The sequence below is a fragment of the Arvicola amphibius genome, chromosome 8 (assembly GCF_903992535.2).
Source record: "Arvicola amphibius chromosome 8, mArvAmp1.2, whole genome shotgun sequence".
In the NCBI taxonomy this organism is placed as follows: domain Eukaryota; kingdom Metazoa; phylum Chordata; class Mammalia; order Rodentia; family Cricetidae; genus Arvicola; species Arvicola amphibius.
In genome coordinates, this window is record NC_052054.1 from 104,120,357 (window position 1) to 104,138,323 (window position 17,967).

The following is a 17,967-nucleotide window of genomic DNA, read 5'->3' on the forward strand; positions in this document are numbered from 1 at the left end:
TTTGGGTGACTCTTAAACACAGTTTATTTATTTGCATTTAAGCCATGTATGTATGAGTGCCCAGCAAGACCAGAAATAGGCATTGGATCCCATGGAAGTGGAGTTACACATAGTTGAAAGCTGCCTAATGTAGGTGCTGGGAACCAAACACAGGTCCTCTGGAAGGGGTACTTGTGTTCTTAAACTCTAAGCCCCAACATCCATCCCCAACATCCTCATCCTTAGTTTTACACACTGCTGCCGAAGGTTCCAACAGACTAAGCTGGGCAGAGGTACTGTTTTGTATCATTTACCTCCTGTAATTATGTTAATGAGGACATTGTCTCCTGTGTTATAGGAGGCCAAGATGACTTTTTCTCTTGACTATTCCATCTCTAAGACACTAGAGTCCAGAGGCAGCCTAGGGCTTGTCCTTGCCAGATGCTTCCCTCTTCTGCCTCCTCCTGCAGAAGATTCTATCTGAGGGAGAATATGCCCTGGAACCCTGCCTGTCCAAACTATTCGATATGCACCAAGTTGGAATGTGAAGTCCCCACAGATGCAAACTGTGCATGGGAATTGGACACATCAACTCAATCCTTGCCAATCCCCAGAGGCTGCAATGGATCTAGTTACAGCAGCGGGCTAGCTCCACATCTTGCTACCTGCTTCACCCCCACTCCCGGCTGTTTCAGTGGCAGTAGGGACACATTTGTCAAGGGTCATTTTAGTAGAGAAGTCTCCAGAAGGCATACCAGGGGCTCCAGACCAAAGCTGCCTCAAGGGCTATACTGCACACAGGGACGAACAGCATGAGCCATTAAACTCAAGACCAACTTACCTCTTCCTCACCAGGCTCCATGGGCTGGCAGAGCCAGGGTGTGTCTGTCAGCTTCCTGAGCTGCTGGTCTATCTCAACTAGGGCAGCCCCAAGCCGTTCCTTCTGAGGGGGATCCAACTGCTGCGCCGGAGGGAGGGAGAGAAAAATGGAGCTGCTAACCACAGCAAGCCTGGACCAGCCAAGCAAGGTGGGTAAGGCTTAGATCAAGTTCCTCAGGCATGGCTATAAAAACTTTGCAGAACTGGAAACTAAGGTAAGGCTTGAGCCCAGAACGTCCCTTCCTTAGGGAATAGGTGAGGATGGGTGGACCTGTGCCCTGGCTTTGGGAAGCCACATGCAGCAACCCTGACACCTGCCAGCTGTAGTCCCTTTAGGTTTTTCGGTCACCAAACAGGCAGGTCATGCTCCTCCTGCACAAGCACGGGAGAGAGCTAAGGCAGCAGCTAGAGCATTCAGGACAGCACCACTTTGGAGTAGGGAATGAATGGGACACTAGTCTGGGAGTCTTCCTAAGGCCCTTCCATGCCATACTGTAGCTAGTGACCAGTCATCCAAGCAAGCTCCCAGAGCTTGGCAACACCCCCACCCCACCCAATAAAGCAAGGGTTAACCCAGCAGCCCGTTTCACATGCTGAGTAGAGACGTGATAGCACAGCAAACCTGATGTGACTGGCACCTAGCCATAAGAAGAAGGTAGAAATCTGTTTTATCCACTACATGGATACAGTTAAGAGAGGTCTTTAACATCTGACAACACCCTGGCTGAGATGTTGCCAAAGAGTGTGACCACAACCCAATGGCCAGACTACATGGTTTTGAGGTCTCACCTTCAGATTCAGGACCCTGAACCGAAAACTGCTACCCTTCAGTGTCCAACACCCTGGTGACAAGGGTCATCATCTCACATACACCCAGAACCCTGTTGTTGCTTATCAGCTCACCAGGGCCATCTTCCCAGCCAGCAGCAGCTCTGTCTCACTGCGTAGCACTCTGATGTTATTCACCATTTCTAGAACAAAGCTGCAGTTCAACCCCTAGAAGAACAAATGCATTCATGTGGAAGGCCAAGAGCTACGAAGGTGAGGAGCAGTCAGGTCCAAAAAGACCAAGTACCTCTGTGGTCCTGGGCTTGCCGTATACTCGCTCCATGGCTTTGGAGCTAGCGTTGACAGCATGTGCGAGTTCCTGTTCCATGTCTCTGTGGGACTGCGCTATTTCCCGAATGCTGAAGAAGGAAGGAGGCACATGTCAGGCCTTTACACACTGCTTTTGAACACTCAGAGGACAGATGTATGTGGTCTGGCAAGCCATCACAACCTCCGTTACAGCCACTGGCACATCACATCTCAAACAGTAACAAACAGTGGACTTATGTGGGAAATATGATATCAAATCCTAACTTTTCCAGGAAAGAAAATGTATAAAATGAAATCTCTCTTATAAAATGGAAAGCAGGAAGGCAGTTTTGCAGACATTCTGACCATCAAGAAACTCAGAGACACAGACTGCACCAGGCCAAACCATTCTGCAATCTGAAGTTACCTACCTCTGAGGGAACCTGGTGTGATCATTAATTAGCTCTGAGACAGAACAGCCTGGGCAAGACCAAGGGCCAACGAGAGGGTGGCTCAACGAAGCTGGGCAAGGTGAGGTGGGATGGGACAGAGCATGCTGGGTGAGAAGCTTGGAGCAACTTGCACATCCTGTGGAAAGCATGGACTGCTGATGGCTCTCAGAAGGCTGTCCTAGTAAACACCCCTTCCAGGCGGGCTTACTAGGCTACCAGGGACTACAAAGTGATAGGACCATGGCCCTTGCAAAACAAGGAACTAGACGAACATGGCTGATAGGGAAGGGAGCAGAATGGGGGGTTGCACTAGTGTCAGCTACTTGCCAAGGAGAGAACAGCATGGAGGCAGAGGAGCCTACAGATGACCACAAGAACCAAAGAGAAACTGACCTGCTAAGGAGTCTAAAGCCTCTGCCCCACGAGAGCAAGGCAGACATGGCCTGGAAACACACAGAGCACCACAGCCAGAGCCAAAGAAAAAGCCCAAGAGAAACAAAAAAATGGACATCCAAGGGCACTAACTGGTTTGCAGCTTCACAGGAGAATTAAGAGGCTAAGCTGTTGAAAGGACAAGAACTTCTGGAGAAGGTCCCAGGTAAGCAGAGAGGAGCCTGCAGTGGCAACGCCACAAGAACAGCAACAGCTCTAGGAACCACTTGCCAAGAACAGGTAAAAGAAGAAAAAGCCTGTTGATTTTCCTGAATAAATACCAAAGCAGGGTGCACACTACTCTCCAGGGCACCTGAGGCCTTTCTCAAAAACCCAGCATGGGATTTAAAGATTTAGTGGCTCTGAAAACCCCTGTGGATCTTAACATTTTCACTGTGCAAACCTGAATAACCAAGACTAGGTAAGGAAGCCAAGCCAGAGCAGTCAGGCTTAGGCCCCTCAGTGAAGCAGAGCCAGCAAATGGGAATAGAAGTCCAAAAGCTTGCAAGGCCTCAAGGAACACAGCAGAGCCTACCTGTGAATGAGGCCCCCTGCTGCCTGCCCAAACTGGTCCATCTGGGTAGCTTCCTCCTCAGACAGGATCTCGGGGTGCAAGGAAAAGGATGGTGGGCGGGGCAGCTCACACTTCTGTTTGTCCTCCCAAGACTTCAGAGTGTTCTCAAAGGCCTAAGACATGAGAACCAGAGTCAGACTTCTGTGCCCTCCCTCCAGAGGGTGAGCACACACCTGCCCACAACACACTAAGAGTTCAGCAAGGTAGCAGCAATGTATGAAAGAGATCTTAGTTTCATGTTTTGAAACATGTCTCACTATATAACCTTAGATGGCCTCTTGCCTCTGGATTACTGAGACTATAGGGTATGCCACTACATCAGCTGATCTCTGTTTGGTGAAGAGAAGCCTAAGAACAAAGCATCAAACACCTTTGCCTCTCTTAGGAATGTACAAGTGAGACCACAGGCAAGCCACTGGTAATCCCCACCCTACCCGCCCCTGCTAGCAGTTGTTCTTACCCTGTCTCTGGTCAGAGTCTGTGCCCTGTTCTTGTGCACAATACGAATATATCCAGGTGGCTGGATCCAGGCTTCTCCATCCACCTGCACAGGCACGCCCTCGTCCCCCAGGATGGAGATCTTCACTGTGCGACACTGGGCAGATGCCATTAACAGTTATTTAGGTGCCAAGGGTTTTAAAGTACCCACAGGCCTTGCTGCTCTGAGTGTCTGGCTGTTGGCCTAAGGCCATCCTTTTCTATCCTCTGTTCTGTTGCCCCACCTGCCCCTACTGTTCCCTCCCCAGACATGAAATAAGTAGATGCAGACAGATATCAAAGTGTAAAGGAGTCAGTAGTGATCCATCCTATGTGTAAACATCCCCAGGGCCGAGCAAAGTCCAACAGCAGATGATGAGGCCCTGCAACTCTTTATACAAAAATGTGCCCAAGAACAAAAAGGTAAACTTTATAAACAGCTGACTGTTGGAAACAGTGCAAGAAGACATCAGCAAATCTCACCCAATAGATTTTATCAGCACTCTGCTGTATATAAAGTCACTTCCTCCCTGCCCTTCAAGTGAATGGACCTGTACCAGCTCATCAATACTGTCAGCATTAAAGAGAGCCTCAGAGTTGTGTGCCGGATCCTGGTGTGCTCACTCACTCACTGTTACAGACAGCTCCATGCCCACAGTGCACTACTTCTGCAGCAGACATGGCTCAGCTGGGTCTTTTTTACTCCGGCAAGGCTCAGAGCACTCACTGGGAGAGGGAGACAGAGTGGGGCTACCTTTAGATCCTAGGAAGACACTGGCTTTCTTGGGTCTGTACTGTGAACAAATCTGGGAGTCCTAAGCCAGGCCTTGTCTCTCCAAACAGGGATGAGTCCCCCAGAAGGGGATGGGCTAGATCTCTGGAGCAGCATGGCCAGTACCTGGGCAATCCGATGATGCTGTAGCTTAATTACACGAGACACAGCCATTTGCATGCTGCCGAACACAGCGACCACCTCCAGAATCTTATCATCAAATGATGGAGCTGCAAAAGTCTGAAAAAGCCAGCATGAAAGCTGTCTGTCCCACTTCCCTAAACACCCTGTCCCTTGTTTTGCTTCCTGCTCTGGGGGCTCTGATGAAGCAAACAGGCCCACACCCACAGGTAAATGCAGCACCTGGGGGAGTATCTGTTACCCAGGTAGCACACTGCCTAGGACTAGCTCTCACACTTGCTACCTATTAGCCATGAGACCTCAGACTACCTTCTTCCTTCAGAGCAAAATAACACTGCTTGCTCCTTAGGGGCAGGTATGTGAAATGAACATGCTAACAGATGCTTAGAACAGTGCCCCACTCTTAAGTCTACAATAAATGCTAGTGGTTTTCTTTTTAGTTACATGCAAAGATGCCATTCCCCTGGTTAACGCCTATCGATATCTTCCTACATTCTTAGCATAAATTCCAGACCTGCCCTTGTCTTCTATAACCCATGCAATTGAGGCCCTACGGACATCTCCCTTCTCAGTGCATGCATTTTACACTGCAGTTAGGGAACCTTTCTCTATGCACTCTATCCCTTCTTGCTTCTCAGCTTCTACATCTTGTTTTTAATACCAACATGGTGTTTTCCCCATCTGGTACCAACCAACTTGGTCAGGCTAAATTCTCCTCCAAGTCTCAACTTCCCCTCACTTGATCATATGTTAGGCCTGCCTTCTAGATAGCAGGCTAATATCAGTGAAGGAGCCTGTCTGTCTGGTCTTCCACCATGGCCACTGTCAGGATCAGGGATATATAACATCTAGTCACAAATCCCTGATGTTGCTAAGCCCAGCTCACCCACCTCAAACCCCATACGTACATCATCTTCCTTGGTGCCCCCCCAGAAGTTGGTTCCTCCGGCATAGCTGGGAATGTTGAGGACAGCAATTCCCTGAAGACTTGGGAGAGGTATCGGGCGCCCATCGCACTGAACCACAAAAAAGCAGATGGAGAGAAAAAAGCAATGCTCAGTGTGCAACCAGTCCTTCCCCAGCACTAGATATGCTGGAGGCCTGGGGTGAGGAGAGCACCTCAGGGAGTCCAACAGCAATGCTCTATGGTCAAGGGTGGGAGATCACACGCAAGGCCAGAAGGCTACCACTTACCTCAAGCAGGACCTTTTGCTCCAGGTTCCTGTAGGTTCTGTGCAGCAGTTCTTTGGTGCCGAGGACACCATACCACATCATGTTCTTAGTCCGACTCCTGGAAAAAGAAGTATTAGCTTGGGAAGGATTTCCCTTACAGTAACTTGAATTACTGCTGCAGAGCTTGGGGAGTCAGCAACTGTGATAGCAGGACCATAACAAGAGAGTCTGGGCTTCTCAGACATGCAAAAAGAGTAAATTTACCAATAAGGAAGTATGCTACAAACTACTGTCAAGAAAGCATTTACACCCTGAAAAACAAGTAAGTGACCCTCAAAAAAAATTATATATCATGACTTCTGATCATAAAATTATGCTGTGGAGATGAATAGTGGATAAAGTGCTCGCTGTGCAAGCCTGAGGACTGGAGCAGAATCTCCAGAACCCACTGCACACAGTGGATGCGGCAGCGCAGAGCCATAACCTCAGGGCACCCTGGCTTGATGGAAAGCAAAGCAAGAAAATCCCCAGAAGCCAGCCAGGAACACAGTAGTGAAAATAGAAAATTTTCTCAAAAAAGGGTGGAAAGCAATGACCACATGACACTTGAGATAGTCTTCTGACCTCTACACATACAGTGTAGCATGTGCTCATCCACACCCACTCACACATACAAATAAATAAAATTATGCTTGCCATAGAGAATCTGGAAAACACAGGAAAGCACAAGGGAAAAAATAATTTCCAAATCCCCAACTCTGTACACCCTATGTGCTGATGATAACTGGGAGGAGACTAGGCGGTCTGCAGATGAGCAGAGATTTCCCTGCAAACAGCGCTGGGACAGTGACCCTGCGGCACACTTGTGTCGCCTGCCTCTAGCAAGCCTCACAGACTCTGGCGCTAGGTAAGAGACAACCGATTCTAGTCACCCATCATCACTGGCTTCCCTGTGTCCAGTCTGCCCAAGCTGGCCAACTCCTTCCCCTTCTAAGCTGGCTTCCTGAGCTGCCTGCTTTCCACTCTTCTGACAATAAGGGTTACCTACCTGCATTTCTCTGGGTGCTCATCACGCTTGTTGTTGAAGTCCAGAGATATCTTTGCATCCAAACCAATGCCAAAATAGTTGTTCATGACACACTTCTCTGTGTAGTACTCTCTGCAAAGGTGAGTTTAAAGGCTCACAACAGCTCTGCCTGACAAGTTCCTTCACAGACTGACCTGCTGCCATTTTCCCATAGAGCAAAACTCATCACTTTTCCCAAGTTTTGCTGGTGTTTCACTTTAGTATTTTGTTTTGTTTTCCTGTGTTTGAGTGTTTGTTTGGAGTTTGAACCCAGGGCCCTGATTCAGGGTTTGTTTGGGGTGTTTGTTTTGGTATGAGGTCTACTAAGACAAAATTCTCAGTGACTGAAAATACCTACTTTAAAGTACATGATTCAACAGTTTTTAGTATATATTCAGAGTCCTTTCCTCTACAATCAAATTTCAGAACCATCATCACTTGCACTGGCTCCTACTTCCTTGCCATTCTGACCCTAGAAATCATTGATCCACTGGAGGTGCCTATCCAGGACCTGTCAAATGAATGGAATGAAACAGTGTGGCCTATGTCTCTGGCTTTTTTCCTTCATCCACAGTTTATCTTTATTGCAAAACAATCTTCCATTATATGGACACATCATATTTTTGTCTATCATTAACTGATGGACATTCAAATTGTTTTATGTTCTAGTGATGACTTGGGAGCATTAATGCCTAGTGTTACTGTAGACACGTGTTTTAGAATCTCTAGAGTTTGTAACTTGGGCAAAACCACTGGCACACAGAGCTTCTGGTTTGCCCTTCTGAAGCACTGCCAGCCTGTTTCCCAGATATCTTCATGGCATGCTTCTCAGACACCCTAGACTGCCCAGGCAGTCTCTGACGTGAAAGGGCAGTGACTGAAGATCCTGCACCATGTCAAAGGCCTCCCCTGGGCACTGTCCCTGCACTCACCTACTCCTCCATGGCTGTGTCCTAGCCCATGCTCTTCCCCCAGTTCCAGGGAAGGAAGACATTGAGGAGGGTAAATTCTGAAAACTCCCATAGACACTGGACATGAAAAGGGGCTCCGCAAAGCTTGCACCAGAATTCTAATATATTTTAACCTGTTTCTTACAAACTAATGAAAACCAATATCTATAGTAAGAGCCCTTCCTGATCACACATCTAATTCAAGTGCCTTGTAACTGCTCAGAAAAGCTCTGGGGCCAAACTATTTTAAGAGCCAAAGAACACGTGATGAACAGTATTTATAGGTCTGGGCGGGGGGAATAATGCAGAAAATAGGAGAAGACAGGAGGTTGGGTATAGGTATCTAAGGAAGAGGAAGCTATCAATGACAGGGGGCGGGGGAAGTAGGTTTAGTTACATAAGGGGGCCATGACATCAAAGGATTTGGTCAGCAAAGGAAGTCTCCTGTTCCAGGGTCCCAAGAGTGCTATCCCAGAGTGACTACAGCTCTGGGCCTGCTGAGGAAGACCATCAGGATCTGAGCATAAGACCAGACCAGGAACAGACCCGTGTACTACCAGGCTGACTGAAGAGCCACTTTACCAAAACAGGGCCTCTGAACCACACGAGTACTCCATCACACCACACAAGACAGTAAGAGCAGGTAACTTATAGCCAGCTGTCACTACCCTCTAGCTGCCCACAGCTGTAATCAATAGCAAGAAAAAGATGTCTAGAATATTGTCTTTTTGGTTTGAGGAATACCATCTGCAGTGAGCTCTAATATACAGAAGGGATCCATTAAAACACTAGGCAGATGCCCTCAGGGTATTAAAACACAGCAGAAGAGGTCATGCCTCCACTGGAACACAACATAGAGCAACAACCAGACTTTCTCTCTAAAACCCTGTCTCCTGGGAACCCTAAGACCCAGGGAACAACCACATAGAGGATCTTTCAGTCCAGAAATGCTACATCATTGAAGGGATGGCAAACACCATGGGAAAACAAGAGACAAGGACAAAAACAATGAGTAAAGCAGTGTCAACACAGTCAACACTGATCTGACCTGGGACAGGACAATAGCAGGTATGTCCTCTGCTGTCCTACAGTAGGCTATAGGGAAGGCTCTCAGACACACCTTCAAGGTACAATTTTCCTCATTCAAGAACAGCCAAAAGAGAGCCTGCTACTCAGCTGTCTGCTAATGGCTCTGACTGATTTATTAATCAGGCCTCGGCACTCTGCATCCTAACAAAATGTCCCATTGATGTTGCCTCATACTCACAGGTTTTCAGGTTCAGCATTAAAGGGATCAGCATTAATTAGCAAGCGGCTGATGACTGAGCCCCCTGGCAAGGAGCCAGACATCCCTGCCCGAACACCTGAAAGGGAAGAGGAAGAGGGTACTGGCCAGGAACTCTAGACAGAGCAAATCAAATCTCCAAGGTTGACACCACATATTCTAGAGGACAACAATATAAACAAGTACTCAAATTTGACTAACAATTCAAAATCACCACTACCATCCCGTATTTATGGGACAAAAGTAGGTTATATTAGACAACAGAATTTAATACCCAGAATACACCTAAACACTGTCTCCTTGGGCTACCTTGCCTTTTATTTAAACAGGTACTGTTTCAGGCTGGGGATACTACCCTGTGAGTTACTGGTCAAGGGAGACCCTAGGAGCTCCCAAAACAAGTACTATTGACATTGCTCTTGGTTGGCCAATATAACTACATGGTAAAACTCTCTTGCTAAAGACACAGCACGCTTGGCTTTCAGGACAGAGAGAAGTCAATCTGGAACTCTCTCCCTCCTGGCTAGCTTTCATGGAGCTGAAATGAGCCCAGAGAAAAAATATCAATGGCCTTACCCACCACTGGTTCCTGCATGCTGCAATACTGACCTGTCAGGCAAGAGGTGCCCACTGGTACAACAGTGGTATGACTATTGTGGGTAACTACCACTTTCTACCCATATTTGTGGTTTGTACCACAAGATGGGGAATTCATGCCTAGTGCTGTAAGCCTGGCCAATAGTCCACACTGGGAAGAGTATGGGTCCTAAGAGAGAACATGCTATTTTGCTAAACAATCATGATGTCAAACTGCAATGTAAATACTTGTTTCTACCTATAGGTTAGTGCTTTGTTCTACCTTGGTCAGAGAAGCTTCTTTCTCCAGTGGGCAGTAGTTAATGTAGAGACCCTAAATTGGTCAAAGCGCTGAGAATGAATGAGTGTTGAATGCTCTACCCTAATTAGGGTATCTATATCAATCCCTTCCAAAGGCTCAGGGAACACTGAGGAAAACAGGACAGGAAAACAAACAAACCTGTAAGAGCCAGAGGATGGGAAGAGAGCTGTGAGGTGCTGTCTTATGGACATAACATGGCGAACTACACTCAAAACTCACAGCAGCACTGATTACCTGCATAATATCAAGCCAGTCAAAATTCAAACACAGACAAGAGAAAGGTTCCTTCTAAGGCCATGGGCCCAGTTAAGGAGCTACTGGAAGTTGATAGTTCTTGGGGGAGAGCAGGTCATTTTTGTTCGGTGTGTGGTTGTTCATAAGTTGCCCATGTTACAGTGGATGGAACATACCTATAAACACTAATTAGACTCAATGGAATATAAAAAAATGTAAAATTTAAGAGGAGGAAATAAAGTAGGGAGAACATATTGGAGGGCCATAGGGGGGGCATCTGAAAGGGAGTGTTGGGCAGATATGATCAAAATACATTGTATATATGAAATTGCTAAAGAATAAAAAACACTAATTAAACAAAAAGGCAGTTTTCATACAGACACATAAACTACAGAGTTCTGTCACTATTTCCATGGGCCTACAAGCTCTTCAAGATAGCAATACTCTTATTTTAAGACCCAGGGTGTCACAAGACCAGCCATGGCCAGCAAGCCAGCCTCCTTGGTACCCACCCCAAACCTGAGACCCCAGGGTTTGAGTGGCTTACTCACTTGGATATAGGATCTTGGTGTTCAGAGCAGGAAGGCCATCCCGACTTCCTGTCTGGGGAGGGAGGGAGGCGGAGCTGCCAAGGGACAGACCTTTGCTCATTAGCTTTTCACAAGGGGCTCTGGATGCTGTAAAACAGAGCAACACACTTGAAACTGTCCAAAGTCAAACACAGCTGAAAGGAGTCACAACAAAATGAGCAGACAGGAGGGCTGTGGGAAGAAGGAGAGTTACAAGCCTCTCATCAGCCAGCAGTATGTGAGATGAACAGTCCTGCGTAAAGAGAGAGGTCCTTACACATACACTGACATACACTGTGGGTCTGGATTCATCCTGAAGGGACACAGACATGGAAAGCATTGTAAGGATGGAGAGTCTGGGTGTAGAAGGCACAGAGTTCTGATGCCAATCAACACTATGTCTAGTCTAGAAGAGTTCCCGTCCCTCTCCCATATTGGCAGGACAGGCTGATGGGAAGAACGCTTTCCTTTTGAAAACCTTTGCTGGGTCTATCCCAAGAGGGACCAAGGTCTCAGTTTTGCCAGACACTTATAAGTAGCCATAAGAAGGCACTGAGGAAATCCAGGGAGAACAGGCACTAGTTGCTCCTCAGCAGGGGAGGCCCTCTTTCTTGCAGGTCTAACAGTGCACGTGTCTCTACGAAACACATTTCGGTGACATGAAGGACAGAGATGCAGGCCACAGGTTTACTCAAGTGGCCAGAGCAGTGAGAAAAGGCACCCTAAAGTGCCCAAGAGAAGCTCACTAAGTATCACCCAAACCAAAGCCCAGCCATACCTTTGCGGTAGCTCCTCCCCTTGGCAACCACACAGCTCTCACTATGGGCAGATGATGGGCACACCCTATTATCAGTTTTCAGGTCCTTCTTCTCCTCAGATTCAGAGAGGCCCAGGACAAAACCCTGCTGCTCCTGGGTCTGGGCATTCTGCTCATCCACCGCTGGTAAAGAAAGAATATTCTTGTTAAGACTTCACCAGTAGGGCTAGGGTGCTTTAGGCCCTCTCTTCTCAATTTAGAACAGATCGTGCTCAGACCCAAAATCCTCACCACCACATCTTAGCCCAGTGCCCTAGTTCAGTTAATACAACAGCACCTGGGCATTCCAGATAATAGCTGGGGAGAAAGACTCTGAGACAGGGGGATGTGGAGGTGAGGAGAGTTAGAGGCCCCAGCAGGACAGTGGCATGGCCACACCAGGGACCAGGTGGCATGTGACCACAAGTCTGAAGTGAGAAGAGGTGGGTCCACTCAGGGTAAGGAGTAAGGGAGGGCATGGTATCCTTGGTCTTTTACCACATTCAGCGAACATGGGAATTCTAGTGCCACCTAGTGACTAAGAGCTCCATTACCTTTTTCTGTGTGCTCTATGATCTGGCGAATTGCTTTCTTCAGGCTGTTTGCTCTCAGCATTAGCTGCTCCCGAGGCCTGAAGATCTGAGGCCTTGAGGGGCATGCAGAGCCCACCAGCCGGTCCCCAGCAGAGCTACAGACGTTGCTTGATCCATCCCCATCTTCAGCTTCCTCAGCAATGGTTGGAGGTGGGTTAGACAGAGAGGATGAAGCCTGAGACTCATCATCCAGGGTCTTGAGGAGAGAGTCCAGCTTCTCTTTCAAGACAGAGCACTATATGGGAGGAAAAGTGGCATGAAAAGCAAGCTCTTCTGCACCTGCTGCCCAACCTACCCTGTGCCAAGGAACCCACCTTCTTGGCCATGACCTCCGACTCCTGTGAGCTCTCTGTTGTCTTCTCATAGGCCTTGCCCACCCGAGCTACAAAGTCCTTCACTGTCTCACAAAGCACTCTGTAGGAAACAGAAGGCAGCTGGGCTGAGACCCTGGGTGGCATCCTTGACTGCCTCTCTGAATCCCTGAAGCCCTGACACTCACTTGGCTGATGAGATTACCACTGAATGCTGGTCTGAAGTCAAGATTTTAGAAAGATGAGCTGCAACCGAGTCTTCATAGAAGAGAATTTGTTGCACCTATAATCACACCAAAGATAGGGGCACTTAGTCTCACAAGGTCAAAAGCTTCACCAACCTGTGAACAGACCAAAACAATGGGCCTGAACAAAACAAAACCTGTCAGAGGTAACAATCAGGACAGTCAAACATGGAGGCCCTGGCATGTAACCCCAGCCTATCTTTGGTGATATGCTAGTGGCCAGTCAGACCAAAAGTTTCCTTTCCTACTTGACCAGGGACTCTGCCAATGGGTATAAACCATCCCACACATCTCTACCCACCAACCGGAGAGCGTCACTGTCCTCTGCCATCCCTGTGGCCAGCAAGCTTTCAAACCACAAGCCAAAGAAAGACCACCTGTGCTGGATTCTCCAAGATTTTCCTGGGCACTTCTCAGGTTCTGAACAAAGATATATTGGGATTTCTTCCGAGACAGGGTTTCTCTGTGTATGTATTGCTGTCCTAGAACTTGCTCTATAGACCAGGCTGCCTTGAACTCACAGAGATCCTCCTGCCTCTGCCTCCCATGTGCTGGGATTAAAGGAATGCCCTCCCATGCCCAGCATCTGCATAAATATTCTTCTCAAAAAAAAAGCACAAGCCATTCTCTGCATGAAATCATGCAAAGCAGACATGGTTTTGTTTGCTGACTGTTGCTGCCCTTGACCCCTGCTTGACAGACCAACCAACACTCAGGTAGTTCCAGTCACCTAGTAGGACCAACACAGCATGTGTCCAGCACTGCAGTCAGGACATAAAGACAAAGCCCCACCCCTCAGAATTACAGAGCTGAATCCAGTGAGTGGCCACTGCTCAGCACAAAGAACTGATGCTGAAGCAGAGTTATCTAACTGCAAGGGCAACATCAACATCAGAGAGGGAGAAGTGGGCAGAAATAAAAGACTTCTGGAACAGACAGGAGGGGCTGGTAGAAAGGAAGAGCAGATTGCAATAGGTGCTGAGTTACAATCAGGAGCACAGGACATCACAGGGGATTAGATATTAGGAAGCCCCTCAATTCCTGCTGACAACTTAGGAAACCCCATACAGGTATGAAGCCATAGGATTGAACCTGCTTAGCCTCAAGCTCAGTCCGAGGTTCACACTTGAGGACCACATGAGGGTCAGGGATGCAGTCAAACAGCTGAGCACATGAAGATCACCACGTAGGGCTTAAACAGCAGGTGGTAGGTTGGGACGCATCTCCGTGCTGAGTGCCATGCCCGGCACTATAAAAGAGCAAGAGCAAGCAGGTAGTGGTACCTCTGAGTCCTCGCCGAAGTCCTCAGTAACTGTGGAGGAGGAGGCCTGCCGAGGAAGCTTGGTCTCGTATGCCATGACACTCCACCTGCGCAGGTCCAAAGTCAGCTCAGTTGTAGACTGCCCACCAGCACTCAGAAATCTACAGACCCACCCCCCCAGAACCAACCCCTCATCGTTCCAATGTTCTGGTCTGGTACCTTGACCATAGTTCTATTCTGACTTCTTTTTCTGGTTTTCTGAGATATGGGCTAGTGTGACCCAGATTAGCCTTGAATTCACTATATATCTATGAAAGAATGACCCAACCCTCTGCCTCCACTTCCTAAATGCTAGGACTGTGGGCATATCATACCACTTGCAGTCTGGCCTCATTTTTAAGCTTTATCTTGACTCTGCATCTGCAATTTAGCTCTTGACCTGTCTGAGAAAGATGTCTCATCTCCACAGCCCATAGGTTACCACAGCTCACCTTGACATTAGACACAGTTTTAAGCGCTTACCAGTGCTCAGTGTGCCCAGAGGAGATAACTATCTCACAACAGCTGACACATAGACACCCCATTCACTAAGAGGGGCCCAAATGGGAGGCACATCAAAGTCATTCTGACCACCAGCTAATCCTAAATCCTAAGACACCAAGGGACATTTTCATCAGAAAAAAATGTGTGTGTGTGTGTGTGTGTGTGTGGTTTTGGGGGGTGTGGGAGGCTGCCATCTAGCTCCAAAATAGGAATATCCCATTCAAAAAAGCCAAGGTAGTTATATTCTAGAACAGTGGTTCTCAACCTTTCATAGGGTCCACCTAAGACCATCATAAAATACATGTTTACATTACAGTTCATAACAGTAGCAAAATTATAGTTATAAAGTAGCAACAATAATAATTTTATGATTGGGGGTCACCACAACATGAGGAACTGCATTAAAGAGGCACAGCATTAAGAAGGTTGAGAACCACTGCTCTAGGGAATAACTACCCATACTCATTCTGAGTATGGTACAATGTGGGACAATGGTATTGCTCAAGTAATGAAGATCATTTTGCAGATCATTATTAGACCCTGAACCAAGACAGTCAAACTACAATCACCTTCTCTGCAACCCTGAAGGATACAGGAGTGGCCTCAGAAGATGACCTGGAAGGTCTGAGCCATGTTTTGTCTTTGTTTTCTTTTATCCTTTTTTATCTGATAAAAAACCATCAGAAAAATAAATATATGCTCAAGTCCAACTTGTATAAGTCACGCCAGAAGACCCATGGTTCTAACTGGTCTCAGACTAGGATGCCTTGTCAAGCTGCTCTTCACAGTCCTGGTTGCCCCACTCACCTGTCCAGCATCTTAGTGCTGGCCCTCTCCAGCTTCGCCAGGATCTGAGGGAGCTGGGTGTCATCATCACAGGCAGAGCCCCAGCCGAGAACACGGGCCAGGTCATTCCCTGTCCCCAGGGGCAGCACACCTAGCTGACACTGGTGAAAAACAGGGAGGGAAACTTGCCCTTAGACACCAGGTCGAAGAACCAATCCCATCCAAGACCCATCCTGTTCATGTCAACAATGGCCACAGGAAGAGAAAGAGGTTGGATCTGAAGCATGTGGCCTGTACCTTCTCAGCAGAGCCCACCAGAGAGGACAGATGGGCCCTGGGGTCACCAGCAGATACAAGGAGCACCAGTCCATCCTCACTTATTAACATGTCTTAATAATCAACCTTAAGGTCCCCTGGTTCCTACAACCCCTTCCTTGCCAAACATACTGCAGAACCCACAGTATGCAGCTTCCCAAGCATCACTCACCCACTATGCATCTCCCTCACTGAGGCCAAATTCACTTTTCAAAAGCTGTCATTAGCATCACTCCACAGCACTACAATCATCCCCATTGACTTCTAGGGTCCTGTCAAAAAGCATGCTAAGACAGTCTGAACATACCGGGCCTAGTCTGCTCCCATTTACCTATGAGTTGGATGCTTCCCCAAGCTGGCCCCAACCCTGTTCTATCTTCCTAGACTGAGCAGAGGGCAGAAATGAGGGAAGAAGGCAGAGCAAAGACGAAAAAGGGAGCAAATAAGAGTTTTGGTAAAGTTTGCTGCTAGCTGAGAGGGACCTAGGACTTCAGTTACCCAAGGGAAGGTCATTCTCAGCAGCCCAGGGAGGGGCCAGACTAGGGAGGATGTAGCACAGCTGGGGTCAGCAACTTTAAGCCTAGCTTAAAGCAGGGAGAGGAAAACCAAAGAATCAGGAATAGCAGTGGACTTCTGCTTGGGCCCTGGACACATGGTGACACATGGGCAAGGTAAAAACTCAGTGACAGATAGGGTTAGAAACCTGCAGCACTGCAACACCCAAAGACCCCTGAGAGTCCCCAAAGTTGATGTGGCACCACACTCCAGCAAGTCACAAAGCTTTCCCCTAAGGAAGAGTGTGAAGGATGAGGATGGGACCCATGAGGTCCAACCACACAGCATGTAATAAACCCAGGAGAGGGAACACCACCACATGCAGGGATGGGGAAACTAGGGTTGACAGACCTCTGAGGAACAACAAGGAAACCCCAGGAAACAAGTGTTTAGAGAGCATGACTAAGTAGAAGAAGCACATTTACAGCCTTCCTAGCAAGCAATAGTAAATTCTGTTAGTCCTACCACTGGGAGGCGCTACTTTTCCTAGAGTTACTGGTGGCTGTCAGTTGGCCCTAGGACCGTCCCTACTCCAGACAACACACAAAGTATCTACCACTTGTTAAGCAGGATTCAACAGAGAACATAAAATCACTGAAAACTCATTCAAGTCAGGGATTCAATAGACAGTATAAGGTAACACAGATTAATGTTTTTATGATCTTGGCACAGGGGCGATCACCTCAATAACAATAAAAAATATGAAGGAAAAGTGACAAACCAAAAACTAGGAAAAATGATCTTTAATGACAGGTAAGGTACCCATATAACAACGATCATGAAACATCCATTTTTAAATGTGATTTCCTCAATAAAAAATAAGACAAAAAAAAACATAAACAGGGATTCATTTAAAACATCAGTCAAGTAAGGCTGTGTTTGACTTTATCATTACTTAAAAATAAGACTCTGTTCACATAGCTGGGCAAAGTGAGTTCGTGTCACCTGGAAAAGGTAAACTGGAGCAGTCCTGACCAGTGCATTCTGGCCCTACACATATTTAAATAAGGGCTCCTCAGAACAGAAGATCCTGGAGCACATGCAGGATTTTGCCAGGGTTGTCTCAGCCCTCCAGCCATGCACTAGGGTAGAAGCATTAACACAGGGAGCACATCCTCTGGAGAACTGCCACTCCGAGCTGCCCACGGAGCAAAGTACGGAAGTGCACACATACTGTTCTTTCAGCAGTACAGTCACGGACTAGCAAGGGAATACCAGATGAACTGCACATTTAATACAAACAATCTGAGTGGTGGTTATGACAGTGTGCAGTGCACACCGGAGTGAAATGCAGTGAACACAGTAAGCAATCAGGAGAATCTATTTTCTCTACCTTTAGAAGTTGAATATTCTTTCTTCCTCTCCTCTCAAGTCCAAGGCATCCAGAAATTAGGTACATCACCTCCCAGTAAAGAGCTAGAGCTTAGGTGACTCTAGCCACCAGAGAAAGCCTGATGGTTCCCCTGTTGTTTTTACAGCTCCCTTAACCAAAATCAATCAATCAGTCTTCTCCCTCCCTCTCTGTCTCTGTCTCTCTCCTCTCCCTCTTTCTCTCTCTCCTCCCTCCTCTCTGTCTCTCTCTCTGTCTGTCTCTGACACACACA

General features: G+C 47.5%; 1 protein-coding gene across 10 annotated transcripts in view; it reads right to left on the minus strand.

Annotated features, from left to right (window-relative positions):
- Dgkd (diacylglycerol kinase delta) overlaps positions 1–17,967 on the minus strand; it is an 88,340-nt gene that overhangs the window by 4,379 nt on the left and 65,994 nt on the right. For all 10 annotated transcript variants that reach the window (XM_038338512.2, XM_038338516.2, XM_038338510.1 and 7 more), the window contains 17 exons: positions 15,515–15,654; positions 14,187–14,271; positions 12,847–12,941; positions 12,662–12,761; positions 12,309–12,582; positions 11,737–11,898; positions 10,941–11,066; positions 9,240–9,336; positions 7,005–7,115; positions 5,978–6,074; positions 5,692–5,799; positions 4,769–4,882; positions 3,854–3,988; positions 3,355–3,506; positions 1,934–2,045; positions 1,762–1,854; positions 821–940 (listed from right to left, as the gene is read on the minus strand). In XM_038338512.2, the coding sequence (XP_038194440.1) occupies positions 821–940; positions 1,762–1,854; positions 1,934–2,045; positions 3,355–3,506; positions 3,854–3,988; positions 4,769–4,882; positions 5,692–5,799; positions 5,978–6,074; positions 7,005–7,115; positions 9,240–9,336; positions 10,941–11,066; positions 11,737–11,898; positions 12,309–12,582; positions 12,662–12,761; positions 12,847–12,941; positions 14,187–14,271; positions 15,515–15,654 (2,121 nt within the window). The remainder of the gene's footprint in view (positions 1–820; positions 941–1,761; positions 1,855–1,933; positions 2,046–3,354; positions 3,507–3,853; positions 3,989–4,768; positions 4,883–5,691; positions 5,800–5,977; positions 6,075–7,004; positions 7,116–9,239; positions 9,337–10,940; positions 11,067–11,736; positions 11,899–12,308; positions 12,583–12,661; positions 12,762–12,846; positions 12,942–14,186; positions 14,272–15,514; positions 15,655–17,967) is intronic.